Source organism: Lynx rufus, unplaced genomic scaffold (genome assembly GCF_022079265.1).
Source record: "Lynx rufus isolate CCGP_SWC_20201006 ecotype Redwood Valley unplaced genomic scaffold, mLynRuf1.p SCAF_1, whole genome shotgun sequence".
Lineage (NCBI taxonomy): Eukaryota > Metazoa > Chordata > Mammalia > Carnivora > Felidae > Lynx > Lynx rufus.
Window position 1 is genome coordinate 8,820,808 of NW_025814823.1, and position 16,562 is coordinate 8,837,369.

Genomic DNA, 16,562 nt, shown 5'->3' on the forward strand with positions numbered 1-16,562 from the left:
GAGGCCGCGTGGCTCAGTCGGTTAAGCGTCTGACTCTTGATTTCCGCTCAGGTCATGATCTCACAGTCATGGGATCGAGCCCCGCCTTGAGCGCCACGTTGGACGTGGAGTCTGCTTAAGATTTTCTCTCTCCCTCTCTGCCCCTCCCCACTCACACATGCACGAGCGCTCTCTCTCTCTCTCGCAAAAAAAAATAAAAATAAAAACTGATCTTACTGAGTTTTTCCCCTCTCGGTGGATTTATGAACTGTGGTAAAGATGATGCTCGTTTTACAAATGGTTCCACGGCAATTTTACTCTGCCAGTGTCCCGGAGATCACTATATCTTCATGTGTTATGCTTATAGGTTGATAGATGGGTATCTGTGTATTATGTATGTCTGAGGATGTGCTAAATTCAGCTTTAATAATATAGTATATACGTACACACCACTATATATATTCTTACATACATATGTTCGATTATTTAAAGTTGCACAACAGACTCTAATCCTGCTTTTGCTTTCAAACTATTGCTTCATGAATTACAAGCGTTACATTTTCTTGGCCAACCAAAATCCTGATATTTTTGAAATTATTTTCTTATCCTCCTAGGTTCTATGGATTGATTATTACGGTGTTTGCATCTCACTGTAAAGTACCAACTGCTTCCACACGAATAGAAAGAAAGAAGGAAGGAAGGAAAGTGAGACTCCAGATGTTGTCTAAGGCTGCTAAATTAGCCGGCATTCATCTGTCTGCAGAATGCCCGAATAGGTACATTTTTGAAGATTTACCGGAAGAGAGAGGCTATTTATTTCTTTAGAGACTCCATTATTGGAGCTGTCCCCCTTGGGGCCCCAGCTGTTCCTCCGAGTAAATATCTTCTGCAGGCCTGGGCCTTACAACATGGGGACATGGAAAGAACGGAAGTCTCACCTCTTGTATGTGATAACAACCGGGAATTTGGGGATTGGAGCCGTCTGTGAAAAAAAAAAAAAAATTACCTTGCCACTTTATAGACAGCAAAACCGAGGCCTTCACAGCTCATTTATTTAAGGCAACAGTGCAGGTCAGGGACAGCCCTGGGATGAAAACAATCGTTTCTGAGCCTCCAGGCAGATTGCCATAATATAAATGAAATAGCAAGTAAGATCAGAGTCTTGTCAGTTCTGACCACTGGATACCATAACCTTTTCAAACCCCGTCTTTTCGTTAATTATGATAGTAATTTTTTCAACGTTTTTTTTAACTCTTAAAACATGCAAACACAGGGGCGCCTGGGTGGCTCAGTCGGTTGAGCTTCCGACTTCGGCTCAGGTCATGATCTCGCGGTGTGTGAGTTCGAGCCCCGCGTTGGGCTCTGTGCTGAGAGCTCGGAGCCTGGAGTCTGCTTCCGAATCTGTGTCTTCCTCTCTCTCTTGCTCCTCCCCCGCTCATGCTCTGCCTCTCTCTCTCTGTCAAAAATAAATAAACATTTAAAAAAAAACACGCAAACACATCATAAAGCTGTTTATTAAATGCATATTGGACAGTGAGTCCTATGATTAAGCACACAACCTCCCGAGGGAAGAGAGGTGGAAATATAGATACAGTTTCATTACAAGTAGGATTACACTCTCACATTATTTCTGCATCTTGCCTTTGTTTGTTTGTTTAACAACACGTTGCAGATATCCTTCCGTAATGGCACAAAAAGATTTACCTTATCTTTTTGCTCGTTACCTATACCCCACTGTTCATGCGTATCGGATTTATCACTTATCTAACTAGCCCACACTTCCTCCTGAGGCAAATCACGTGGTGGTAATCTTCCTTGATCAACTTCTTTTCTGCACTTGTGAAATTGTTGGGTTCAAAGACATGCTCTATTTAATTTCTTTTTTCCAGGTAACTAAGGGGCTTCTGTTTCTTTTTAAAAAATTTTTAAGTTTATTTCTTTTGAGAGAGAGAGTAAGTGCGAGTGGGGGAGGCACAGAGAGAAAGGAAGAGGGAGACAATCCCAAGCCAGCTCTGCACTGCCAGCATGGAGCCCAGAGCGGGGCTCAAACTCATGAACTGTGAGATCATGACCTCAGCCAAAGCCGGACATTTAACCGACGGACCCACTCAGGCACCCCTCCTTTTATTTATTTCTTTACTTTTTGATCTGTTTCATTCCGTCGACACAATCTGTAGAGTCAACTTACTGCCTTGATTTTCTGGAATTAATGATACTGATATGACTATATAATATATAAACTTTTTCTCAAAGAAAGCAGTACTTTATCAAGGCCAAAATACATGATTAGCATTTCTTATTATTTTCATTTGAGTTTTGTATGCTCAATCTATCTCTAGTTAAGAAGTGGTGAAAATGGTGAAGTTCTATTATATTCCACATGTATCCGGGTATGTGTGTATGTGTGTATAGGACAGCATAGTGGTGGGGTTTTCGTTTTCATTTTATTTTGCCAGCATATATCCTCATTATTGTTATAAAGAGTGTTCAAATCAGAGTATGACCTTTCCTTCTATAAAGACATCTACATTTATCCTCTAAGGTGTTTTCCCTGCCATTTTATATATATATATATATATATATATATATTTTTTTTTTTTTTTTTTTTTTTTTTTTTTTGAGGGAGAGACAGGGGAGGGGCAGAGAGAGAGAGAGAATCCCAAGCGGACTCTGCACTGTCAGCACAGAGCCCGACGCGGGGCTTGAACCCAGGAACCGTGAGATCATGACCTGAGCCGAAACCAAGAGTTGGATGCTTAATGGACTGGGCAACACAGGCGTCCCATGTTATATTTTAATTTTTTCCCTTTTTTTGTAAAAACTTCATCAAGATATAATTTTCATACCACACAGCTCAGCATGTAAAGTGTATAATTCAGTGGTTTTGGTACAGGGTTGTGCACCTGTCAGCACGGTCTATTTAGAACACTTTTATCACCCCAAAAAGAAATGCCGTGTTCTTTAGCTGTCACCCCTGAGTGCTCCTGTCCTCTCATGTAAAGCTGAGAGCTACGTTCGCCCTCCAAAGCGGCTAATCGATTATATTCCCACGAATGGTCCTTTGGGTGCCATTTTTCTCATACCCATCCTGTGTTATCAAAATATTTCACCTTTCTCAGCCTCATAGATGAAAAATTGCATTTTACTTTGGTGTGCACATATTTAATCCTGACTGGTGCTGGCCATCTATTTGTATATTTTTTTTGGTCATTTGGATCACCTACGTGTGCCCTGCTCTGTAGACCTACTTTAAATACAAGCAGCGTAGGGGCGCCTGGGTGGCTCAGTCGGTTAAGCTTCAGACTTCAACTCAGGTCACGAACTCACGGTCTGTGGGTTCGAGCCCCGCGTCGGGCTCTGGGCTGATGGCTCAGAGCCTGGAGCCTGCTTCCGATTCTGTGTCTGCCTCTCTCTCTGCCCCTCCCCCGTTCATGCTCTGTCTCAAAAATAAATAAACGTTAAAAAAATAATAATAAATAAATACATACATACATACATACATACATACATACAAGCAGCGTATGGTCATTGCCTCATTTGACCTCATCCACGGGTGCGTGGTACGTGGGGCAAAGACCACCGTGAAGTCAGTTCATCCAAATTACAGAAACAAGAGAAGCCTCCAGAGAGGCCTCGTGCACCCGGACACCCACCCTGGGGGCTCATTACTGGGGGGCTCCCCGGGCGTTAGGTAAAATTATTGCCCCTCTGCTTGCCTCAGTTTGACTTTGTCTCAATCTACCAGCTACTAACTCTTATTAAATGCACATTCCATGGTCTTCATCCTGTGCTATTAAAATCCAGTCGCCCCAGGGTAAACCTGTCGTTATACACGCACCTCTTACCTAGCCCGTGGATCCTGATAGCTTTTTTCACCAGCTACAGTCCCCGGTGAGACCCCTAACAACTTTTCCCTGGCTGGAGGGTCTTTGGGAAAAGCTGGAGCTTTGCTAAAGCCAGGGGGCCAGACCTGGTGGGCGCAGGCATTGTCCCACTGCTGCTGAGCCCCTGGGGCTGTTAGTGACTGTCACATTCAGGGACCGTCGCCTCCAGTGAACCCTCGACCTTTTTCCACCACAACCTCACTGCCAGGCACCAGAAAGCCTCGCACGGAGTCTACTATTCATTCTCGTATTAATCAGCAAGCAGTCAAAGGCCGTCTTCCTACCTGGTGGTCAGCCCAGTGCACCCCCAGCAATCTGTCCCTTAGGTAAACCTCGCCTAAAAGATCTACTCACAGCAAATGTGACAACAATACTCGGGGGCATCGCTAGCATATTTGACACTCCAGATGGGCCATTTGGAGTACCGCCTCCTGCAGAATCACTTGCAATGTAACCTTGCAATAATCAGTAATAAGCATTCTTTTCCTGACTCACTACGTAAACACTTCAAAAAGAAATTTCGTCTTAAAGATGATCCACATGATTAATATTCGCGAAGAACACAGTGCCACTTCTGTGCTATTTCTGCCAAACACGCGTGGCCCAAATCTAGTAGTGAGGAATCCTCAGACAAACCAGATGGAGAGACATTCTACAAAAGAAGTGGCCTTTCGTCTTTAAAAGTGTCAAGGTCATGAAAGACCAGAACAGACCAAGGAGTTCCCCAGACGGAAGGAGAGTAAGGAGACCATACAGCTAAATGTAACTCGTGTTTTACACCCAGATCCTTTTTTCTGGAAAGGGTTATTAGTGGGACAGTTGGTGAAATTTAAATGGGTCTGAGCATTGGATAACACTATCAGATCTGTGTTGATGTCCCGATTTTAATGATTCTATTGTGGTTATGGAGGAGAATATCCTGTTTGTAGGGAATATACATTAAGGAATTCAGGGTTGGTGACAGCAGGTCAGTGTCTTACTTTCAAATGGTTCAGCAGGAAGGGCGCCTGGGTGGCTCAGTCGGTTGAGCGTCCGACTTCGTCTCAGGTCATGATCTCAGGGTTTGTGGGTTCAAGCCCTGCCTCAGGCTCTGTGCTGACGGCTCGGAGCCTGGAGCCAGCTTCGGATTCTGTGTCTCCCTCTCTCTCTCTGCCCCTCCCCCACTCATTCTCTCTCTCTCTCTCTCTCTCAAAAATAAATAAAATATTTTTTAAAACTTTAAAATAAACTTCAAATGGTTCAGCAGGAAAAAGTCATTTATATAATAATGTATAATAACTTGTACTGTACAGCCAAGTTTTGTCTGTAATTTTTTTTAAATACAAAAACTATTTTTAAAAACCTCAACAGTGAGGCACCTGGGTGGCTCAGTCGGTTAAGCGTCCGACTTTGGCCCAGGTCATGATCTCACGGTTCGTGAGTTTGAGCCCCACGTCAGGCTCTGTGCTAACAGCTCAGAGCCTGGAGCCTGTTTCAGATTCTGTGTCTCCCTCCCTCTCTCTCTGCCTCTCCCCCACTCACACTCTGTCTCTCTCTCTCTCTCTCTCTCTCTCTCTCTCAAAAATAAATAAACGTTCAAAACAAAATGAAAAAAAAAAACCTCCACAGTAATTGTAGCAATTGTTTAGAACTTAGGCCAACAAAAGACTTTTTTGAGGAGGATTATTTTTCACAGAATTGCTGGTATAAGGTAACAAAAAGGAGAAGGCTTTCAGAGTTGATTCGGTTATTGCTTTTAAATTCTCTAAGACAGCTTACACGATGGCACCCACCGACCTACCCTTGGTATACCCTGATCATGTTGGTAAATCGCGCAGCCTCTCCAGATTGCGCACTGGAACCCTCCATCAGATGGCGGGATGTGGGAAAACACTAGAACAGGAAGGCCATGGGGACGGTGTTAGGCTGCGGGGCTGGCCAGATTCTTACACGTGGTTTACACAGGACAATGTGCCTATGTGACCTCCAGCCAACCGCCACTCATTTTACCAAGGAAAACACGTTTTGAAACATCTCCATGCTAGGAGCACCTGGGTGGCTCCTTTGGTTAAGCATCTGACTCTCGGTTCCAGTTCGGGTCATGATCTCGTGGTCTTGTGAGTTCAAGCCCTGCGTCCGGCTCTGCTTGGGATCCTCTCTCTCTGCCCCTCCCCAACTTGTGCTCACTCTCTGTTTCAAAACAAATAAATAAACATCTCCATGCTAATTAAATAATTTTTTAAGAGCCAAATGCGACAAAGAAGCCCTTGAATGAGCTGCCTTGTCAGGGGGGGAGGGACTTCTGATTCGGGCGTTTTCAGATGCTGTGTGACCAACCTTGGGTGTATATTCCTGATCCTAACCCACCCTCCCAGTTAACCAGCACACATACCCACTCACTCAGTTACAAAGTAAATGGCAGTGTTTCCCCAGCTTGCAGCGCAGAGCGGAGGGCACGGTCGCACCCAGTCTTTGTGGAAGGCACATGGGGTGCACGTGCACCCTGGCATCTGTGTGCACGAGCTGGGTGTTAGCGACTCCACTTGAACTGACCACGGTGGGTTGTCCAGGTGTTTTCTCCTTCTTGGAAGCCGTTCGTAGTCGAGGCAGCCGTCTTTAAAACGGAAGCAGTCACGCCTGCCTGCAGCCCGGGGGAGGCATAGACGCTAAGCCAGAGCGGCTGCAGGGGCAGCCCATGCAGAGGGGTTCTGAGCGGTTAGTCCCTCCGGTGGAGAAGAATGGTGTCCGTGAAACTGCGTCACTGTCCCCACCTCGATCTTGCCTTGAGATAGTCCCATCGGGCAATGCGGCCTGGAGGGAACAGCCTTCGGGACCCGCGTCCTCCCTCCCCCCTGCCCTCACCCCACCGCCCCCTTCCCGTCCTGTCCTGTCTCCAGCCCCCAGGTACACCCTGGTCCCAAACCTTGATGGGCAGGAGAGTCGCCTGGGACCTTGTGAAAAGTTGACATCCTGAGCCCCTCCCCCTCGGGGTTCTAATCCACTCAGGGTGCGCCTAGCAAGATGCCCAATATTCTGAGGGTGCACCTAGCACTTTGAACAAATGCCCAATGTTTTGATGCCTCGGGTCCACGGACCCTCAGGGGAAGCCGGCTCTAGTGCGGGAGCCCGGGGCTTGCGGTCGGAAAGCCCAGGTTTGCCTCCGCAGCTCTGTCTCCGCACCCCGAAGGCCCTCGGGTAAGTCACCAGAGCTCCCCGGGGCTCAGGTTCGACCTCAACCCCCAGGGTTTGGGGCAAGGAGTCAGCGGGGTAGGAGGCGAAGCGCTTTGCAAACCGCGGAGCTCTGCAGACGTTGACCTCGGTGATCCGCGCGGCGGGTATTAAAGACCCTCGGGGTCGATCCTTTTGGTGCCCCCGAACCAGCTGTCACAAAGATGTCATTCTCCCCCTCCGCACCAGCCTTCAACGCGGCCAAGTGTGAGAAACTACAAAAGGAGAAGGAGGACCTGGAGTGGAGGTTTGAGGAGCAGGTGCGCGAGCTGGGCTGGCGGCAGCAGGCGGAGCTCCAGGACCTGGAGGAGAGGCTGCAGGTGCAGTTCCAGGCGGAGGCGATGCGCCTGCAGGAGGGGCACCACGCCCAGCTGCTGCGGATCAAGTGTCAGCACCAGGAGCAGGTCAGTGTCTCGGGCTCGGGGCTGTGGCTGTGCTGTTGGGACCCGCAGGTGGAAGGTGGAGGGGAGCCAGCGCGGCCCCCCGCGAGAAGTCCCGCTCCGTAGGTGAGCTTTCCTGCGCGGTTCACCCTCCGACCTCGTTTCGTCCTGCCGTCCTCTCTCTTTCTCTCCTCCGGCCGCCCTGGCCTCCGTCTCCCTTCTTCTCAGGCGGGCTCCCCCCCTCCGGGCGCTGGCGCACTTGCTGTGCCCTCTGCCTGGAATGATCTCCCTCTGGACCTTCCGTGGCTCCCTCTTTCCGTCTCAGCCAGCTTTTCCTCCAGTCGCTTTCTCAGTGAGGCCTTGCCTTGTCTAAAATTACAGCCCCTTCCCACCCCCCCCCCACCTACACACTCTTCGTGTCCCCTCCTTGCTCTAGGGTTCCCTCAGCGCTTATCACTGTATCACTTATACTAATTTTCCTTGGGTCTTCTCTTTCTCATCTGCGTATTCCGCGAGGGCAGCGATAATCACAAGCAGACGCACGTCTAGCCCTCGTGAGGCTCCAGGGACTGCTCTTAACTCTCTACCTCTACTAACTCGTTTAGTCCTCACACCAGCCCTCCGAGGTGGGTATCATTCTCGTCCCCATCTTACGGGTGAGAAAACCGAGACCCAGAGGTCACAGTGCTGGTCACGGAAAAGCCAGGGTGGAACGCAGTCTGGCTCCAGAGTGCGTGCTCTCCAGCGCGAAATTAGAACTGTCTTCCAGGCTTCTTAGGCAGCGGTAGATGTCTGCCTGACCGTGCCTGCCCTCCGCGCACCTGCTGAATGAAGGCATGAATCCCGCTGGTTAACCTCAGCCCAGCAGTCTTATCAGAGAGGGCAGTGCATCCCGGAGCAACTACAGAGGATTCCCAGGGTTGTGCTGCCCCCCATCCCAGCCATTGCCCTCCCCTCCCTGCTCCCAGGACTGCCTTTCATGCAAGGAGACAGGGGTCCACTGTGCTTCTGGGAGCACCTGCACAGCCCCATTCTTTGCTCTTCTTTCCAAGTCCCCAAGGCTCTGATGCCCCAATGCCCACCTTCTAACGGGTGTGTTATTTCACGTCGTCTGCTTGTGACATCCCGAAAGTAAACCGGCATTTGTGAAGAGCGCCCTTTCGATCTCGGGCGAGCGCTGAGTGGCCCTCCATTATTGCGAACGTTCATGATCATGAACATTCAGGCTGCCCTCCTCGGACTGCTTCCAAATAAACATCCTGGATGGTGGCGGTCCCCAGGGGCTTGGGGACTCAGAAGGCACCAGGCCCAAGTCAGAGTAATGATAAGTACTGTTGTTGTCCTTTAGACTCTCCTCTTGGACAGCACTTTATTCAGCTTCTCAGGTTAGCATTCTCCTTTTCTGGAGGCCTGTGGAAACCGGACACACCTGCCTGCTTGCGGTGCTGTAGACCTTGAGATCAGGAAACAGAATAGCTTACAGCTAGAGTTACCCTGCTGCTGCTAAGATTAGAAACTGAGCCCCAGCGTCTTTCCTCCTAAGCTTGCAGAGCAGAGCTCCCGTGAATCCACATTTGCACCTGCTGTAGCCTTACCGATCTCCTGGGCCCTCAATACGTCTCAAACGTGTGCAGATATCCACTAGTTCTGTGCCTCTGTGTGGGCTGCTCTTTCCCACTTTTACGCAGAGTGCCTTTGCCTCCATATCCACTAAAAGACTTCTGGTCTGAAGATCTGTGGTCACCAGCAGGAGAAGGTGCTTGGAGGGAGCCCTCTGAGCAAAAGCTCGCGTTGGGGTGTGGTGAATGGAAACCAAGGAGCACAAGCCACAGCTGAGCGGGCCCGTCCACCAGCAGGGCACCACCTGGGGCCTCACTCGAGTGTCACTGGTGCAGAGACACATGCCGGGAGATGTGCTCTCGCCTGGCCTCTAAGCTGGGACATAGCAACCTTGTAGAGATTTTAGGCTGGGAATTACTGGAAAGAAAGAAAGGCCCTGACTTTCCCACTTGAGGACGAGTTACGTAAGCTACCTATGTGTATTTAAGAAGTGCTCTGTCTTATGAAGGCTTCTGTCCTTGATCCTTCAGAATAAACAGCTAGTGATTCATTTATTTATTCATCTAGGCAGAGGATATTTAGCGAATGCCACGGTCCGCAAGGCATTATGGCAGGCCACTGCGAGAAATGCCAAGATGTGGAAGGTGTGGATTTACTCCCTCAGGTTACAGATCAGGAAAGTTCTGACACAAGTGCCCGAGAAGCTGTAATACTGGGTGAGAAGTACAGAGGATGTGTTGAGGAATTTAGATTACTTCCAGCTGTGAAGATAAGGGAACGCTTTATGGTGGAAATAGCGTCTCGAGACTTCATATGTGAGCAAACCCTGCCTATGAAATTCCACTGGTGGGCGGGGGGGGGATGGGTGGTGATTTAAATCTGTGAATGATTCGGGTCCCCGATTTTGCTGCTGCATATCCCTTCCCCAGCAGAGAGCAATGCAGGCGGTGAGGAAGAAGGCGAAACGCGCCTCAGTCCAGTGATTCCAATTTCCGGACAGAAAAAACGCTCATGTGTTCAGGGCAGGGTGAGAGTCAAGTGTATGAGTGCGACGGAGATTGGATGGTCCACTCCCCGCGTCAGTTACCCATGCGGGAATCTCCGCGCTCTGTGGGTCTTCCTTATCAGGGACGATTGCGTTTGGCAGGGCTATCTCCACAGGTAGCCGCATCTCTGGGCTTCTGGAGCCTTCAAAATCAAGCTAGCTCATCTGCCTTCTCCTCGTGCCCCCGTGCCCCACGGCGGGCAGGGGGGAGGCGGCGTCAGCTTTGACGTGTGGGATTTTCAGAGGCTTTACTCAGGTCAGGAGCTCACTGTTAAGGCAGGCCGACCTCTCAGTTCACCGCAGGGTCTCCCGTAGGACACATCCAGCCCTTCCGTCACCTGGAGGGGCAAAGACTGTCCCTGCCTACACATGGGAATCTCTTGGGACGACTTGGGACAAAACACACCTCATCGTCCTTGGCCCACGTGAACTGAATCAGAATTGCTGAGTGGGTCCTGCCACGGGGTGGTTTGTGAAGGCTCCCCGGGGCCCAGCACCGCAGGTGTCCTGGGACGTGCAGGGCCCTGTCCTGCGGTCTCTGCTTCGGGGCACGAGCAGGGGGCATGGCCTTACCCCTTGGCTTTCTTCTGCGACTTCAAGACACGGCACGACTTTTACTTTTCACATTGGACTAAAAGGTGTTTCATTAACATCACCTCTCATTCTGTTATGTGTGGCCAGCTGCACATTAACAGAAGCCAGCTTGCCAGAGCTTTCCCGAAGCACGCAAAACCGATTTTCACTGTAAACACACGTGCTTTTTCCCTTTCCGCCCCGGACGTAGTTCCTTCTTTGCCCAGCTTGCAGCCGTCCTCTCTGGGCTGCCTGTGGCTGTCGCCCAAGGATACTCTGCCACACAGTCCGGTGTTCAGGGATCGGATTTGTGACCTTTGACCCCCTTGCTCCAAGACCCTTTGGCTGTCTGTCTTACTCCCTGACCCGGCCCGGAAGTCTCGAGTCCGGGGCCCCTGGCTCCTACCTGCGTTATGGGTTGCGCTCCACAAAGCGGGAGCAGAGCCCTCCTTGAGGAGCAGTGGCGCTCGCCCTTTGGAGTTTCTGCCCGCTCTGTCTCGTGTCCAGGACATGCCTTCCGCCCTTTCCCGAAGAAATCATCCTCATAGGCTTGCTGGCAGGCTCAGCGTCCCCACGCTTAATCAGAACGTACAGAGGCCGCTTTGTCCATCATCTTGCATTATGTCTCTTTGGTCCTGCTCGGCAGGCATTCAGCTCCCATCAGCGGAAAGTACACTCTCCCTAATCAGACAGAATGAGGTCCCCGGGGGCCCTCTGTCTTCCAGCACCAGAGCCCCCACACGCCGGGGGGGGGGGTGGCGGAACCGGGAAGATAGGGGCTTCTGTGAACAGGTGCCCACGTGCTGAGCTGCAGAGGGACAGAGGCGCACCCGTGAACGTGAGGCTGCCCTGAGTCGATGCCCAGGACACTGTGGCAGCGATGGAAGGGAAGGGAAGGAGGGGGCTCCTCGTTACCTAGGGAGGAACATTAAGAGAGCCCTGGAGAACAGTAAACATGGCGTTTCTGCATGACGGCGACTGTTGGACGGACACGATGACAGACGCCCCTGTGGCACAGCCCTCAGCCCCCTCTCCCTGGAGAAGGGAGGAGGGCGGTCCAGCAGCGGTTCAAGGGGGCCCTACCCCGGGGTTCTAAAAGGAGAAGAAGGATGCCTCACCCAGCCCAAGTGTGCCGTGGGCTGTCTAGTTTAGCGCCTTTTGCCTCTGACTGGGCGGCCGGTGCATAAAAGGAGCTTGCGTTTCCCTCGGTTCAGCTGGGCTGAACCTGCTCACGTGCCTTGAGAAGTTCTCGCATCTTCTCAGGCTGAGAGCCCTTACTGGCTGCCTGGGACCGTGAGCCCGTGCTCCAGAAGGCAGCCAGCAGCCGTGGGAAATGTCACGGGGATTAATATGACAAGAGGGAGGATGCCAAAAGTGGGCAGCCCCTCCCTCGTATTGTTCAAAACCCAAAAAGACACACAGAAACCTAAATTACTGAAGAGTAAGGATTACTGTGCCCACATTTGGGCTCAATGGCTCTCCTTGGGTTCTTTAAAGACCTACTGGGCTTTCCTCTCATTGCATGTGGGCTTTCAGAGTTAGGGACTTACTAATTCATTCATAAAAGCACCTCTGAGGGGCCGTAGCAGTTAGGTCATGCCCTTCCACCGTTCCTAACATGTTGGGGGCAGTGTTTTATCACCACTAAGTCAAAGACCTGCCTTCCACCTGACCAGAGGGCCACGTATCTGGCCACAAACATAATGTAGCATTGCCAGTCGGGGCACATCCCCCTCCAGGGATGCATGGGACTCTTTGGAACTCAGCCCTTCCATCCATCTCTCTTTCCTGAAACCACCCATGGCAGTTTCTGGAAGAGCCCGATACGTTTGAATCATACCAAGGTCTGATGAAAGATTTTTCTTTATACCGAAACGGGTCACATCACTCCAAATAATGTGTGGGTACTTGTTTCTACAGTGTGCTATGGGCTTCACTGACATCAGTAATAAAGCAGAAAGAAAAGATATTTCCATTTTTTTTTAAAGTCAGGGATTTATTTCTCCAAGAGACTAAACGGCTTTGGACAATGATGCCATAAAAACCTCATATAAACAGGAATTGGGCAATTAAACACTGTGGTAATCAGCCTTTCTGCTGATTGGCTTCAGAGCTCTGAGCCTTAAGGAAAATATCGTTCAACCAAGAATGGCCAGTAAATAAAAGAGAATCGTTGCACACCATGTCCGTTTTCCTATGATAAGGCAGCTTTCCTCACACAGCGGAGTTCACTGTTGGTTTTGCCAGAGATATTTCTTTTCTAGCAGATGAAGTTTTCATTTTCCGCAGGAGAGAGAAGTCAGGCAAATTCTCCTATGCGATTATCGTATCCAGAACAGGAATCGGTCCCATTTAAAACTAAAAATACTCCAATGCCTCCACTTCACGAGTGGGCTTCCTTTCTTGTGCAGAACGCTTCCTCCCTTCAGATCAGAGGTCGGCTTGTGAATTATCCGCAGACACATGAGGGACCTAGACTCCCCTCTTAGCGGGTGGCTGAATATGACTGGCTAGAAGCAACATATTCACAACTGGTCCACCAGAGAGCTTTAGGACCCGGGCCCATTTCCCGGTCCAGTGTTTTTGAAATGCCAGGTTTTGACACAGTAGGTTGTGAAATGAATTTAGTGGTTTGTAACTGGCATTTTGGAACACAGAGTAAGGCAGAAATGTTAAAGCCAGATTATTGCAAATAGGAAGAGAAGGTGCTGTTTTGTGGAACTTTGGTTTCGCGGGTGCACACGCCCATGCGTGATGTAACACACTGTGGTGTTTTCTACCGGTGGGTCACGGACCAAGAATTTAGAAGAACGTTCTCCTGGGGTGCTACTAGGAGGAGAGGCGGGGTTTTTTTGCAATCGCTCCTGAAAGCCACGTATTTGAAGTTAAAGCAACAGCCACACCGATAACAAACACAGTAAACGTGTGGGGAGTGCTGGGTTGCAGCGATCGGGAAGGGTGAAAATAAAAATCCTGAACCAGCTGCACCACCTGTGATTACATTCTGGAAATGTGCCTTCAGCCCGAGAAACCGGAGCAGCTCCACATTGCCTGGGAGGTCCAGGTGGTAATCTGGAGGGCGCGGTTACGGGGAAGCAGGTGCAGCGAGCACGCACAGATCTGCCGGCCTGCCTCGCTGCTGGTGACAGGATCCCGACGCGTTCGCCGCGGTCTTGCTGGGGGAGGCGACACGGTGTGTTGGAGAGAGTTTCGCCTGTGGCGTCGGAAGGACCCGCGCCGACTGCCGGCTCTGCCGTTTACGAGCCCTTGGCAAAACATTTCAAACCTCCCTAAGCCTCGGTCTCCTTGTCTGTTAAACGGGCATAAAAATACCTGGTTGGTGATGCTGCTGTGAGAGCCAAGTGCAGTAACCGATAGCAGGTGCGTTAATAGAGGTCCGTTCACTTAACATACCTTGTGCCTTCACGCCCCCGCCTGTCACTGGGCAACAGAGAGCAGAGCATCCAGTAGAGAACCCTCTTCTTTTCCTTAGGCACCATTACCTCATAGTGATTGGTGAAGGGGGAGGCATGGGAGGAGGAAGGGGATGGGCCGGAAGCCAGGCCCAGGGCAGTGAAGAGATGACTCGGGCAGCCGTCCCCCATGGGCAGCTGCCATCTTCCTGCGGACAGCCGGGCTGTGGCAGTGACTTCCCTGTGACCTCCCCCGATTCCGGGGCTGCCACGTCATCACCGGACCCTGGCTCTCCTGCCTGGGCACGAGGCCGAGATAGCCGTCATCTCGGCAGAATGACCTGTCCTTGGCGTTTCGGGCCACGGACCTTTCTAGTTGGGATTCCGCCTCTGTCCTCCGGGCAGCAAGGACACTGCTGCCACCCCTCCCCCCACTCTGTGTGTAACCATAGCTGTGGCCTCCTTCAGGTAGAAGACATCACGGCCAGCCATGAGGCTGCTGTCCTGGAGATGGAGAATAACCACACGGTAGCCATCGCAATCCTGCAGGACGACCACCACCACAAGGTCCAAGGTAGCCACCGGCCGCCATATGTGCGGCCCTTCGGGGTGGGTCGTGTGAGCCCAGCCTTTCCTGCCATCCTTCTTCTCGTGCTCCTCTTCCCACTTTCCCTCCCTTTCCTTCCGGGCTGTCTTCCGTGTCGCTTCCTGTGGCAAGAAGAGCTAGAAATCCAGGATCCATCCAGGTAACCACTTCGTTCCTCAGAAGCAGCCCCCCTCAGCCCTGCTGGAGACGAGAACCCTAGGGAGCCGTCCCAGGGGCTCACGCCCGCTGGGGCTCCTTGGTGGCTGCTCTGGGGTGCTGCTGCTGGCCGTCGCGATTGCTCAGAGCTCCTGAGACGGTTCTGATGGGGTCTCGAATCTTGAGAAGCACTATTCCCAAGTACGCCTGGAAATCCTGGGCTTTACCTTGTCTCGTCGCCTCTCGACACAAAATGGCAAGCCGCTGTAGGTCCGTGCACTTGCCCACACTTGTGGTGTGCTCAGGGCCACAGCAGCGCCCCTCTGGATCTGCGTCTCCACACCTCATAGCCACGCACCATATGCCCCGTGGGCTAAACAGAGTTCCAGACGGTGGGATTTCTTTCTACGTTTTTGTAACTTGAATGATCTTCCAATACGTAGAGGTTTTTGTGGGTCGTAACAACAGTAACAACATTTACTAATTACTACCAGGATTTTGACTTTGCCAAAGAACCTTTTTTTTGACGTGCATGTACATTAATATTTACAACTTCTTTTTCGATTCCAACCCCCCTCCCTTTTTTTCTCCTAGTCCGCTGACTGTGAAAAGTGTATTAAAAACAATGAAATGTAATACATAGGTTAATAAATTTTAAGAATTTGAAAGTTAAACATTAGAGTTTAAACTTTTTTTAATTTTTAAAAAATATTCATTTATTTTGAGGGAGAGAGGGAGAGAGAGAGAGAGAGAGAGCAAGTGGGGGAGGGGTGGGAGGAGAAGGAGAGAGAGAATCCCAAGCAGGCTCTATACTGTCAGCATGGAACCCCACGTGGGGCCCAATCTCATGAACCATGAGATCGTGACCTGAGCCAAAATCAAGAGTTGGGTGCTTAACGGACTGAGCCACCCAGGCACCCCTTAAAATTATTTAAGGCTATTGGGTTGCCTTTTGTTTCTGTATTTGCATAAAAAATAGACCTGGTAGGGGCGCCTGGGTGGCGCAGTCGGTTAAGCGTCTGACTTCAGCCAGGTCACGATCTCGCGGTCCATGAGCTCGAGCCCCGCGTCGGGCTCTGGGCTGATGGCTCAGAGCCTGGAGCCTGTTTCCGATTCTGTGTCTCCCTCTCTCTCTGCCCCTCCCCTGTTCATGCTCTGTCTCTCTCTGTCCCAAAAATAAAATAAAAAACGTTGAAAAAAAAATTAAAAAAAAAAATAGACTTGTAGATTTTTGTGATGAATGAAATCTCACTTAGACGCCATATCCAAGACCTTTGAATTATGTGTAAATGTGGAGGCAATGTAAATGTATTTAACGATAGCCAAAAATCTATGACTATCGTCAGGATGATACTTTCAATGACTGTTAAAACTAATCATGTAGACAGAGCCAGGTAGACCAGAAGGCTACATGGCTTTATATCAATGAAATCAGCCCAGACTTTTTTTTCCTCCCCAAATGCAAATTTCAGCTATAAACAACTGGATTTCTTAGAGACTTTCGCCATCATTACTTAAAAGATTTGGGTCAATGGAAACCACAAAGTCTTTCCTAATTGCAGCTCATGCCAGCCCGAATGATAATTGCTGGCCTCCAGAGCTCTCCTGTTCTGAGCATGTGATCCTGGCTGATTAATGAGACCTTTCCTCACTGCAGTTATAACATGAAAACAAATTGCTTGTGTAGCCAGAATGAGATGCGCTTCACCCAGCTAATAAGATTCTTTCATCTGGAGGAAAATAGAATCCATTCGCTTAATAACTCTTACATGACATCTC

General features: G+C 50.2%; 1 protein-coding gene across 3 annotated transcripts in view; it reads left to right on the plus strand.

Moving 5' to 3' along the window:
- MTUS2 (microtubule associated scaffold protein 2) overlaps positions 1-16,562 on the plus strand; it is a 374,790-nt gene that overhangs the window by 344,333 nt on the left and 13,895 nt on the right. For all 3 annotated transcript variants that reach the window (XM_047078256.1, XM_047078267.1, XM_047078275.1), the window contains 2 exons: positions 7,260-7,474; positions 14,510-14,615. In XM_047078256.1, coding sequence (XP_046934212.1) covers positions 7,260-7,474; positions 14,510-14,615 — 321 coding nt within the window. The remainder of the gene's footprint in view (positions 1-7,259; positions 7,475-14,509; positions 14,616-16,562) is intronic.